The sequence below is a fragment of the Atractosteus spatula genome, chromosome 4 (assembly GCF_055471065.1).
Source record: "Atractosteus spatula isolate fAtrSpa1 chromosome 4, fAtrSpa1.hap1, whole genome shotgun sequence".
Taxonomy (NCBI): domain Eukaryota; kingdom Metazoa; phylum Chordata; class Actinopteri; order Semionotiformes; family Lepisosteidae; genus Atractosteus; species Atractosteus spatula.
Genome location: NC_142709.1, coordinates 61576081 through 61589765, shown reverse-complemented (window position 1 = coordinate 61589765; position 13685 = coordinate 61576081). Strand labels below are relative to the sequence as shown.

The 13685-nt window shown below is 40.7% G+C and overlaps 1 protein-coding gene across 1 annotated transcript in view; it reads left to right on the top strand.

The window, feature by feature from the left end:
• kif1aa (kinesin family member 1Aa) overlaps positions 1–11995 on the top strand; it is a 91044-nt gene extending 79049 nt beyond the window's left edge. Inside the window, exons 39-49 of the mRNA XM_088912614.1 lie at positions 518–632; positions 938–1071; positions 1362–1423; positions 1877–2022; positions 2261–2455; positions 2968–3039; positions 3820–3941; positions 4545–4688; positions 5260–5452; positions 5933–6051; positions 6342–11995. Of these exons, the coding sequence (XP_088768740.1) occupies positions 518–632; positions 938–1071; positions 1362–1423; positions 1877–2022; positions 2261–2455; positions 2968–3039; positions 3820–3941; positions 4545–4688; positions 5260–5452; positions 5933–6051; positions 6342–6384 (1345 nt within the window). The 3' untranslated portion in view covers positions 6385–11995. The remainder of the gene's footprint in view (positions 1–517; positions 633–937; positions 1072–1361; positions 1424–1876; positions 2023–2260; positions 2456–2967; positions 3040–3819; positions 3942–4544; positions 4689–5259; positions 5453–5932; positions 6052–6341) is intronic.
• The last annotated feature ends 1690 nt before the right edge of the window (positions 11996–13685 follow it).

The window sequence follows — 13685 nt, the reverse complement described above, 5'->3', positions numbered from 1 at the left end:
CTCACTTATCTTCCTTCTACCTAGCTGTAAGCAGTTCAAACTTCTTGGCTCCTCTCGGAAGCTTTTCAAATTCTTTTATAACAGAATAGAAGAAGGCTGAGTGAGCTAAACATGTCCCAGTTTGACAATCGATTATGCTTTGCACCAGTTAACAGTGGTCAGCAATCAGAAACCTGACTGGTCCGTTGTCTTACAGATCAGATAGGAAATTTATAAACACGGAAAGTTAATTGCATCCGCTTTTTATCATTGAATATTCAATGGCATTAACAAAAACATAGATGTCACAAAATAAAAATAAGTTTTGCCTAACGAAGACAGCCCAAAAGGTGAAACAAATTGAATTTGCATCTAAATACACACACTGGCCTCTAACAGCCCAGAAACGTTAGGTTCTGTTGATTGTCATGAGTGTGAGGCAGACTGCACCATTCTTCATATCTTTGGCAACACATTCATGGAAAATCCCATCTGACAACACCTGGAATGTTGGCTTTCCTTGTGTGCTTCTCTATAGGACCTTCTATCGTTTCGAGGCAGCCTGGGATAGCTCCATGCACAATTCCCTGCTGCTGAACCGTGTCACCCCCTACGGCGAGAAAATCTACATGACCCTCTCCGCTTACCTGGAGGTAACTGGGCCTGTGCTTTCTTTTCACATTGATCGTAACTTTAAAGAAACTTCTCTGGTGCTATCAGATTAATAAACAGGAGAGTGTCAGTTGGAACCCTCAAATAAAATATGCAGCAAGGAATATGTGTAAAATGCAGATAACTACCAATATTACGTAAATGATATGATGTTTAATCAAAAAGAAAAATATATAAGTTTTTAAAGATTAAAAGTTACTGTACATTCAGGATTCTCAGAGACATTGCTGCTAGCTGCTGGCCTTAGCACAACAAAGGTAATTTTTTCTCTTTTCTTGTACGACAGATGGAGAACTGCACCCAACCGACAGTGATAACCAAAGATTTCTGCATGGTGTTCTACTCCAGGGATGCCAAATTGCCGGCATCCCGCTCCATCCGAAATCTCTTTGGTAGCGGAAGCTTGAAAGCATCAGAGAGGTGAGCCTTCCTAAGCAGCTTGAGGATGGGGTGATCCTGGGAATTGATAAGAAGCTCTGGTGGGAAGATGAACACGGTCACGGGCTGAGATATGGAGAGGGCTAATTCTACGACAGCCCTAAGGAAGAAAGAATCTGCGTTTTAAAATTGAGAAAAAAGGAAAAGGAAGGCGATGATTCCTTTTAAAACACAATACAGTGGTTTCAAAGAGCAATGATTTCTCTGTTTCTGTGCGATATAATGCCAATCGACTCGCATGGTGAGCTGAAGCTTTGTCCTTCTGTCCCTAGTAACCGTGTCACTGGGGTGTATGAAGTCAGTCTGTGCCACCAGGCGGATGCAGGTAGTCCAGGTAAGTGTGTCTCAGTTCTTGCTTGGGGTCAGTCTGTCTTCCTATTCTATACTTTTGTGGCAGAAGGCTGCAGAGTGTATTATTTGTAGTCAATTTCAGTGGAACTGATTCAGAAAGACTTCGGTTATAAAAACATGTCACTTTCTGTTAGGCAATAGGACTGTTGAAAGCATTTGAGATTTTTGTAGGTAACATCATCCTGACTGAAATCGGAGTAGAGAACTCACTGTAGAGAGCCAAGTACCATTACAGGAAACAAATACTAAGAGTGAAACAAAATAAATACTATTTCCATCCAAGGACAAACATTTCGAGTTTTGTTTTCAGCACTTTGAGAACAGAAGTGCATGGAACTGCAGACAGAACAATGTAAAGGCTTCTAAACTTGTTTCTGAAGGGCGTTTCTGTAGAGACTCTCACAGTTCACCCGGCTCGTCTGCTCTGGTTTCCCAGGCATGCAGAGGCGGCGCAGGAGGGTCCTGGACACCTCTGTGGCCTACGTCCGTGGTGAGGAGAACCTGGCTGGCTGGAGGCCCCGCAGCGACAGCCTCATTCTGGACCACCAGTGGGAGCTGGAGAAGCTCAGCCTGCTGCAGGAGGTCAGTGCAAGCTGGGGCTGCTGATACAAAAGGCATTCTTCCTGCTTTAATCCCGAGATACCTGGTGGATTTTCAGTCTTTTACAAGTTTCTGTGTTCAATTACTGTCTCTGAGCGGATTGCCATGGGTTACACAGGCTATTTGTTTTCAGGATAATCTCCAGTTGCCTGGGCTTTCTTTAAGGACAGCGACTGTGCTAATAGCGCCCCCTGGTGTCTGTGTGTGTGTGTGTTCACAGGTGGAGAAGACCAGGCACTACCTGCTTCTGAGGGAGAAACTGGAGACCACCCTCTTGAGTGGCCAGGAGTCCCTGTCATCCTGTGGAAGTGAAGACCTCAGCGATTCGTCCCAGTCCTCCTCCGACAGCAGCCCTCCTGGGCTTGACCTCTCCCCCGAGAGCCCCAATGAGAGGCAAAGAGAGCTGGCCGCCAAGGTGACCTCCCTGCTGAAAGTGTGAACATCTTGGGTCCCGTGCTTATCCTGTGTTGAATATTGACAGCTTTTTTTTCTTTGCACAAATGATTCATTTGCTGCTGAGCCTTTCAAAAATATATTTCTCTGTAAAGTTGTATCTGCTGGCAGTGACACAGCAATGTAAGAAGGTTCAGTAATATTCCAAAATAATCCTTTGAATGTGCCTTGAGTTTTCGTCAGATTTTGCATGGTTTAAAAAAATTGTGAGGAGTTCGGAACAATTGCTGGGATAACAAGATCTCTGTTTCCTCGGGAACGAAATCCATCATGTTAGGCTCACTTCCGTGCTTTAGTTGTGTCACATCAATGGCGACGTAACTGCAACAAAATAGCAATATTTTTCTAGTTTTGACCCATACCAGCACATATACCGTGTACCCCTTGACGGCACTGCTATTGGATTTGTTGCTCAGCAGTAGCACTGCCGTGCCTTGCGTTCGGAGACAATGATGCCCTGCTTGTTTTCCTTAGTGTCTGCGGCTCCTCACTCACACCTTCAACAGAGAATACAGTCACGTGTGCGTCAGCGCCAGCGAGAGCAAGGTAACTTGAGGAAGCCAGGCCTCACAGCACACACAATTCACACCCACAGTGACGTCCGTCTCAGTTCATGACCGTGTAGAGATATCTGTCGGGGGCCTCCTGGGCACTCATCACTTTTGTAAAACAATACACTGCATGCCTCTTCCCTTTTCTTTGTCCCGTTTGCACCCATTTCATATTTGTTTTGAAGAAAGGATGATTTCCCTGCTCGTCTCTGTAACATGACTACAGTATGTGGTTTTATTGAGTTTTATGTGTCATCTCTTTCAAACAGCGAAGCAATGAAAGTAGTTTATGGTTGAAACACGAACTAAGAACGTTTCATATCTCACCACCACAAACCATGACATGGACTGAGTAGTAGATCACTGTAAAGTGTATATCATGGCATACTTCAGTCACTTGTAATATCTTAATTGGTAGCACGATTAAGATTTAATGTGGGCTTCTTATTTTGGGGTGCCACTCTCATTCTTGCTATGTAATGGCATTGAAAAGCACTCTTCACAGCTGCCATTCCAGAGGTCCTGGGTTAACATTAGAAAAAAAATAAAAAGCCAAATGATCCCATGTAAAAACAACCCATAATTGTAAATATTGTTACATATCCAGTACTCTTAATATACTGTACATTTTCCTGCATTGGAAAGTTGTTAATGGTTTTAAAGAGAAATGTACTTAGGTGGTCCATGTTGCCAGCCATGTTGTGACAGTGTGAGTGCACCACAGTTGTGTTTTTCTGTGTGTTGTGTGATAAGGCGGTGTCTCTGTGCGTTTCAGCTGTCTGAGATGTCTGTGACCCTGATGAGGGACCCTTCAGCCTCCACTCTGACCAGCACCATGACCCCCTCTTCCACTTGCCCCTCACTGGTGGAGGGACGTTACGTCAACACAGAGCTCAGGTCAGGCCAGCGACTCCCCTTCTCCACCTCTGCACACTGTGGGAAATATTGTACAGGTCAATAGCCCAATAGCATGAGCAATAAAGCTGCTGGTAATTGATGCATTAAAACCACAGGGAGTCCAGCATGGTGATTCCCCTATGAGAAACTGGGTTTACACTGAAATCACAATCAAAATAGATCCTTTTACAAGCATGTTAGGTAAGTAGGGTGGAAAGAGGATCAATATCAATATTGATATCAAAGGAGAATGATAAAATTGCTGACTTTGTAGAAGTAAAGTGCAGTAGCAGCTACAGGAAGATCAGTTTCAGTCAGTTCAAAGAAAAGGAACTGTGCCTGTACCAAAACTGAAAAGATAGGGAGGCTTCGTTTATTTTGGAGGATCCATTAGTGAGAATGTGAAGAGGTCACAGACTGTTACTCACTTCTTGTTCATGTGGTAGCATTCACATTGTGTTACACATTAAATTTCACTTCAGTTACACAAATAAGGAAGAACACACAATTGCACGCGTTGAAGAAGTAAAGAAAAGCCTAACAGCCTTGCACGAGAGGGATGTCAGTGTGTGTTAGCCGCCATGGTCTCTTTCTCCGCTGCAGAACCCCCGAGGTGCGCTCTCGCTCTGCCAGCCCTGACCCTGATGCCCTCCAGGATGGGGAAATGAAAAAGTCCCCAAGTGGAAGCCTGGATCTGAAGAGAAGAGTGCGCTACTTTGTCCCAGACATCCAGGAAATCCGTGTCAGGTGAGACGGCTTTCAGCTGCGGTGTTGTGAAGGAACTGTGAGCAGAGCAGCCTCTCTGGCTAGGAGGGCTGGGCAGACCAGGCCTCCCAAAATGTGTGATTGGCTTACCAAGGATGCCCCAGGTCCTTTCACAACTGAAGAAACTAGCAGAAATCTATTTCCACAACCCCCCTCCTTGCCTTTTAAATGAGAAAAAGTCTCCCCTACAGACTGTAATATCTTAAAGATAGAACCATCCTCTAAAGAGACTGGAAAGTGTCCAATTGATTTTACATCCCCAAAATATTCATATTGGCGCCATGATACCGTTATCCCACAGACTGCACCTCTTGCCCTTCTCACAGGTCCTTCTGTGCTTCACCATCTCCATCTATATTGTTAAGTCTACTATGTCTTCCATTGTTTCCAAGCCATATTATGTTCCTATTGGGATGTAAACAACGGAGTTGCTGGTTTTTATTGATTAAGTTGAGAACAACAAACATTTAATGTCTGCTCTCATTGCAGTTGCTCTATTGTTCAAAATGGGGATGTTCTAAGTTTAGGCTATGTTATTGTGTTGTTGGTACAGCCCGATTGTGTCAAAGAAGGGTTACCTCCACTTCCTGGAGCCTCACACTAATGGCTGGGTGAAGAGATATGTGGTGGTGCGCCGGCCATATGTCTATATCTATAACAGTGAGAAGGACAGTGTGGAGAGAGCCATTCTGAACCTGTCTTCAGCACAAGTTGAGTACAGCGAAGACCAGCAGGCCATGCTGAAGGTAAGTCCTCTGGTATTTGGTATTTTATGAAAAGACCAGGGCCAAAATAAAAATTGATTGCATTCTTTGTTTGGTATTCCTCCGGAATTTTAATATATTCCATGGCACTAAACGTGGTTGATTTAAAAGTGGTGTCTCAGGCAAAACAACCAGAGAAGAACAAAGGTGAGTTCACTGGGTTGTCAGAAGACATGCCAATTAGGCGTGAAGTTGAGACATTAAAATTGGTCAAATGTATTTTAAACTAAGGTAGCTTAATCCATTTATGGTCTTCTTTCAGTTTTTGATGTAAAATTGTAATTCCATGTTGCATTATATGTGATTAATAAATTCTGTGTATTCTTATGTGTGTCCTTTTTTCCTATAGTAGCCTCTAGCTCTCATGCTTTACTTTCAGTCCAATTAAATAGACCCATTGAATTCAACTGATGCCATGTCTGCGGACCACTTTTCCTCTAAACTGTGTCACTCTTTTTGCAGACTCTCAACACATTTGCAGTCTGCACTGAGCATCGTGGAATTCTGCTTCAAGCCAGCAATGACAAGGAGATGCACGACTGGCTGTATGCTTTTAACCCACTCCTTGCTGGATCCATCAGGTAATGGCAACAGTGGAGTTTTCATGTAGTATTTTACATGTTCAGTGCATCCGTTGATATATCCTTTGCTCATATTTGAATGACTGTTAAAGTTAGTCATTGTGTAATAAATATAATGGAGATGTGACAATGAGTGGCTATCTTTCACCGTAAATTAAATCCGTATATTTGTTAAAATATCCTTTATAAAACCAAACGCTTACCGTTTGAGGAAGAAAGATACACATCATCAAAACGGGTGTACAGCACAACTAGAGCATTTTAATCAATAGCTCTGTTCTTTTTCCTAGATCAAAGCTTTCCAGAAGAAGAGCTGGCCAGATGAGGATCTGAAATGGTCACTATCCTCTATCCCAACAAATCTTACACAAAGGAAATTAATGAAATAGAAAACAAAGACTAACCATGTATATAGATCACCTGACCTAACGCCCAACCCCTGTGCTGTTTCAGTCCCTCCTGTAACCTGCCTGCTGTTGCACACGCTCAGTTTATCACAACCAAATCAAGACTTTAATGCAAAGCCCAATGGCTCCCATCTTTGCAGTGTGTCGGGCTCTCTGTTGCTGATGGGCTATCATCACAATATAATTTTCCAGTGCAACCAGGCCCTCTATTACTGGAATATTCCCAGATCATAGGAGTGAAGGAGGTAGTGAGGAGTGGTGTCTTGCCAGTTCCTTGTTTTTCCAGAATAGCTGCTCTTATTTAATTCAGCAACACATTGGGTTGCATTCTCAGAACACTGTACGTTATATAGTTTCAGTTTATGATAATATTTATTTTTCCATGCAAGCCAGCCCTGATTCTATTACTATATTTCAATCAAATTGATTTTTTTGCCCTTGACATTCATATTTCAGCTTGACAAATAGTGCATTGAAAGATGAGACCAATGTCACGTTAGCTTCCAAGTCCGTGTAGCTATATAATGTTGAAGATGTCAAATGGTGTCTTCACAGCACCTAGGTCAGTGTTAAACACCAAGTATTTCCCAATGAATGGTCCCAGTTCACTTCCACTTCATAGATTTAACTTCATCCACTGAGTTTGTGGCTTCATGGGTAACACAGCTGCTATAAAAAGTTGTTTGTGTTTTGGTGTATGTATGTGGGAGGGTGAAGGGGTGAAATGCACTGGAGTTTTAAAATCAAATCTTTTGGTATTACGCTCATAGCTCGTCTTTGTCATGGTTGCACTTGTAAAGTAGGAGGTGTGATTTGAATTTCATTTTCTCCTATGGGTGTGGAATCACAGGTTTATTGTACATGGTTTGTCACACCTACTGTAAATGTCAATTATGGTGAAGATGACCTTCCTATTGAAAAACATTTACCACTGTCTGCTTGTGTGGCCTCACTTGGTCCTGGTTTGGCTTAGCTGGCTTCTTACTTGCTAAACTTCAGATTCCTCAGTCAAGAGGTTTTAAAGTTGCTTAACTGAGCTTATGTCACGTGAAAATAATATTTTCCCCGCTCTTTCAAAATTTGGTTTGCACATCATTTTTAAAATCCTGTTATTTATTTCATCATTTAATTATTTATTTATAGAAACATTTATATTTTTACTAAACTAGAAGAGAATTTCTGCAATATTGCACTTTCTTTGAGAAATTTCCTTAAACCTTATTTGCAGAACAGCTCTTGTAATCGTGCACATTATCTTTCAACCAGAAACTCAAGTTTGGGATGGCCATATTAGCGTGTATGAAATGATCTGAAGAAGGAGCTCAGTGCTGTAGTACAGGAACTGAAGACCCATTAGCTGTCCATGTATAAAGCTCTTGCAATTGGTAGAGAGAAGGTGAGCACTCACTTGTAAGGATGTCTATGACATAACATAAGCCTTATAGTACACTACAAAAGCTTACTTCATTTCTGTTTTGTGCCCACAGATAAGGAAATGTGCATAGAGGATAATAACCAAAAATGGATTATTTGATCTTTATACACTATTAATTCACTGAATTTGATTACTTACCGAAGCCTCCCTGTTTGCAGAACGAATGCTCCATCACATCTGTAAGGGTTGTGTGTGGAAGTGTTGATCTACATTGGGCAATCCAAGTAGCCCCTCCTTTATCTTTCACAGCAGCTCCAGTCAGTTCATCATGCTGCCACAGTATGTTCAGCTTCGTTTGTTCACATTGACTCTCTATGCCCATTATCTTGGATCACATAGAAGGAAAAATATATGTAAGGCAATGTTGGTTTTCCTCTGTATAAATGAAGTGTACATGTTGCACGCTTAATGTGCCTGTATGAGATGTCACTATTGGCATTTTATAAGCATATGATAAAACGACTAGCAGCATTTGTAATTTTATACATATTGCACTAGAAACGTATCATCTCATGTATGCATCCTAGTTTTATTCACTGGAATGTAAGGAGCATTCTGGTTCTATGATTAGCACCTTATGTGTAGCTTCTGAGTGCTGGTTTCTGCTCTGCACAGGTTCACAGCAGGCCTTCGTTTAGCATGGTTTTGCATTTGTCAGTTTTAAATGCACCTTTTGTGGAGCACTTCATTACACCACCCTATCTGAGGAGGGAGTCAGATCCAAGCCCCCAGTCTGATTTCCATTGTCCAGTTCTTCATGGTGCATAACAAACCTCCGTGATTGAAAGAGGTCTAAGTCCATTAGGGTTTGCCTTAAAGCTACCGGAAATATATTTTTTTTTCAGATACGCTTTCAGGCATTTTTAAGACCTATTAATCAAGACAACTAATTGATGGTTTGCACAATCATCATTAATCAATATGAAAGAATAGGAGAGAAACATGAAAAATACAGAGAGATAAGTAAAGGTATGTTTAGCACATGATAGTATACACTTAATGCAAATATATATTGGGTGAGAAAACTCCTGCACTGTTAGTAGAGTGAGAGCTGGCTCAAACGCAGGAAAGGGGTTAAAGCTAGATGGTATACTTAACCGCAGAAAATATCACAAACATGATTTTCTAGAGGAGGTCATGATTGAGAGCAGGTACTGTCATGCACTTCCTAATATTTGTGGTTTATTCTCGATAAAACACCTTTCTGAATGATTGTAGTCATCAAGAATCTCTGAGAGAATGCATCTCGTAAATGTGATCAATTGATCAAGTTGCTTAATGTGAATATAACGATGCCCTTGAGCCTCCACTTTTGCACTTTGTAGGTGACCAAAAATTGAGAAATCGTTTCTAAAAAATGTTGTAGCTTGTTTTGATCTGGTGTACAGTACAATGTTCATGCTCAATATCACATGAAGACTCTGTAATTACTATCCATGCCATCTTGGTAACTGTGGTAAGAGCAAGGTTATTTGGCTTCTGAGCAGATTCCCGAGGCAGTGCAGAGTGGAATATCATTCCAATCCTCAGTTTTTATCTCTCTCTCTTTTGTCTGTGTTCATATTTAGGGTATATTTTAATATCTGATGTTTTGAATATTGCTCTCGAGAGCCTTATTTTGCAGGAAACATCTTGAATACTGAACATGCCCTTGGTCTGCCAATCATAGGAGCATGTGTTCCTGAGTGTTCTGATAGGTAGAAATCCATTGAGCTGCATGGTGGAATCTTCCAGGTGTTCTATACAACCCTGGAGGGTGAGGAGCATGCCTGGGGCCAGCCAACCCACAGAGCATGCAGGGTAGTGAGCCAGCCTGAGAACACTACTAGTTGTCTCTGAGAAATGTATGTCAAGAACATCAGAAAAGATTATAAGCAAAGCTTGTGCTGAGCCATAAAATAATTATTCTATACCTGCTGGAGAGCTATCACCTCCACTATCTAAGCATTAAGTATGTTAGTCAGGTTTAAAGTGAATACAGTAATTAAAAAAGCAGCTGATTCATTTAGTATTTTACAGTATTCAGCAGTACAGGACATTGTTGCTGGAGAGCATTGGTTTTCTCATTCCATTTGCTACAGGTTCTACTGTGTCCAGATCAATGCAGTACTGTGTAAGAAAAATAAGCCTACAGTTTTAAATACAAGCTTCTTTATGTAGTTTCTTTAGGATCAAATAATACTTTATTGATCAAACTGTCCTGCTTGAGATTCGGAGGACATAATTGAAATATTGTAATGCAAAACACTATTGCTGCCCGAACAAGTTACAGTATATCACTGTGACAGTATGGGAACTGCAGCTGCTCAATATATTCCTGAACATCTCCACTAAACTCTTAAAGTACCTGTCAATGATGAATTACCAAGATGTGCATTCCCTTTATTGAAAGGAATAATTTTACAGCAGAACAAAACTCTAGATGGAAGAAGAGCCTTCTGAATGGCTTTCAGATAAAGCCCCAGCAAGGAGAAGTATCAATATCGAGGGGAATGGAAATATTTTTAGATGGGTTTGCTCAGTTTTTGGTCATCTTAGAAGAAAGGTTTGCAATTAGTAAAAGAATACAATAGAGTTACTATTCCCCTGCTTTGTGTTATTAGGAAATGTATACATTGTTTCATCTTACGGATAACATGCAAGTTTATTTATGGAAAAAGGAAACAGTGTTACCAATCCTTTAAGCTGTGAAATGCATTTTGTCCTATAAAAGAGCTGAATAGAGTGTTTGAATAGCCCAAGGCTGGTGTATTACTTTAACATTTTCCTGAATGTGATTCGGAAGCAGCGCACCATGAACAGCACAGGACAAGAATATGCTGATTGATTGATGAACTGGATTTTCATTAGCATAGCTACCTTTATGAGATGGCATTTTAATCAGAACTGTATTTTTTTGCATTTAACAACTACCATTCTGCATTATTTTTCCTTTCAACCTCTGATGGGAGTTTGAAAACAAATGTCAAACGTGTAAAATTTAGTTGGCACTCGTGCTTTTGTGGCCGTTTTTTTCTTTATAAAAAGGGAAGCTGACAATCTCTGATGTCCCAAAGCTGTGGCAGCAAAAAAAACCCAAAACAACAGAAAACACTTGCAGTTCAATTCAAATGTTGTATCTCAATGCTGCATTCAATACAAGACCATGCTTGCATGCATTTGTTGAGCTGAGCAGTCTACTTACTGTAAACCTCTTTGGCTAACATCTGATTGGCTGTTTTCAATGGTGTGCACCATGGGCCTTTGTCTGTTCCATTGAGCACTTTAGTTCCATGGCACTCATTTGCCCCTTAATATGGAGAAGTGTTAGACTGTGATAATGTAATTGCAATTGCTAGTTCTAATGTGGATTTGTGTTGATCTAGAAAATAGTACAGTATCCAAACCACTTCTCTCCGCCTGGGACAATAAAATTAAGTTGGAGAGTTTTGGCTTTGTATGTTATTGAGCCAAAATATTGTTATCTCTGTCCTCCATGACATCACCCACAGGAAAGCTGCCATTTTAGGTGCATTAATCAAATAATTTTCTCTTTCTAGATCTGTGCACTGGATGACCATCCCATATGGCTGTTGGTCACCCATTGATGGGCAGTAAAAAAAGAATCACTTGCAGATTCACTAAGTTCATGTGGAAAAACAATATTGTGATTTTGGCTGCCATAGTTTTGAGGCATGAGAATTTCTAAGCTGACATGCTGTGGGTCCTACACCCTCATCCCAACCTCCTCTCATCACAATCTCAGTGATCACATTCAGCACATCTGCCTAGATGTTGTGTTAGACAACGACTAAAAAAAAAAAGAGGCTCATTTTTAACATCTTATTTCTGTGCTTCCATATCAGAATAGTACCCAAGGGTTCTTCCTTAGCTCTTTTAAACAAAATCCATCATCATGTTTATCTTTTTTTTTTGCTCTGTATATAAAACACGATTGCTGTGGACGATGTATAATACAGCTGTAACCTGTTTGTACCATCATGAATGGGCAGTAGTTTAATTGATGTCTCAAAACTATCTGAGTGTTGGAGTTAAGCGTCTTCAGATGTTTGTGTACACTTAACACATAGTCGGATATTAAATAAACGTGGAACTTATGCAACACTGCCATTGTCTCCTGTGTGTGTTCTTTCAACACCAAAAAGTGCCGGTCTGAGTGCAACATTCTGCCCACACTGTGGGTTCCAGCTCGCAGCAGACTGCATGCTAGGCTATAACAACGAGGGCAGAAACAATCTGGATCAATTCTGCAGTCTCAGAGATCAATTTTTTGACTTATTGCAGCACATGAAATGTACAACAGTACCGTGCGGCAATTGTATTCCAAAACTGAGTCGTTCGGATCAAAAGTTGTAACCTAGCATTATTGAATCTCATACAAATGCAAGTCATTCTATCAGTGGTTGTGATTGTTTCCCACTCATTCTTTTTGGTTTGGGGAACATGTCAAAATCCTCAGCCCAGAGAAGTTCAGATATAAACAACGGAAATGCTCACTTGACACCCCAGGTAGGGTTAGGGTTAGCATTTACACACTACTTAGACAATTCTTAAGCTCGGGGCTGGATTTTGGGTCCCAGGTCAGATTTAGGACAAGTGGTTTTTACCTCCTATCTGAAATTTTTTTTTCAGAAACTCCCAGGGGCCTGGATGTAGCGTTGCACCGCACAGCAATTGTATTTGAAAACTGAGTTGGTCAGATCAAAGGTTTAGCCTAGCATTATTAAAACTCATTCAAATGCAAAAACTTCTATCAGTGGTCTTCATTGTTTCCCACTCATTCTTTTTGGTTTGGGGAACATGTCAAAATCCTCAGCCCAGAGCAGTTCAGATATAAACAACGGAAATGCTCACTTGACACCCCAGGTAGGGTTAGGGTTAGCATTTACACACTACATAAACAAAGTTTTAAGCTCAGGGCTGGATTCTGGGTCCCAAGTCAGGTTTAAGACAAGTGGTTTTTACCTCCTATCTGAAGTTTTTTTTTTTCAGAGACTCCCAGGGGCCTGGATGTGGTGGTGCACCGCAAAGCAGTTGTGTGCGAAAATCGATTGGGTTGGATCAAAAGTTGCAGCCAAGCACTAATGAATGTTATTTAAATGCAAGTGCTTTTATCAGTGGTATTCTTTGTTTCGCATTCATTCTTTTTGGTTTAGGGATAATGTCAAAATCCTATGCCCATAGACGTTCAGATATAAACAGAGGAAATACTCACTTGACACCCCAGGTAGGATTAGGGTTAGCATTCACACACTACATAGACCATTTTTAAGGACTGGTATGAATTCTGGGTCCTAAGTCAGGTTCAGAATGAGTGGTTTTAACCTCCTATCTGAATTTATTTTTTCAGAAACCTACAGGGGCCTGGATGTCACGGTACCGCACAATCATTTTCTGTGTGTTCTTTTTCAAAACACTTTTGATATGATAAACACGATTGCCTCAGAAGTGAGACTTGTCTCACTTGTTCATAACAAGGAAGAATAGAGAGGGGTTCTGGAGTGAATGCTACATAACAGAATTAACAAATATTTCCCTTTTAAAAAATACTTTTAATTTTTACACACTAGTGTATAACTTTCAAATAGTTTACACCTTGGATTCCTGTAGTGGTATAATGTTTACACAGTGAACAGCTCACTAAGAAAACTAATCAATTTTCTTTGAAATATTTTTGGGAAAACTCAGGTTGTGACAAAGTATATTGCACAATAAATAAATTTGAAGAAACTTTATGGGAAAAAAAGTTTTATCTGATTTTTAATCTAAAGAAATGACTTTTTTGGAGTAAT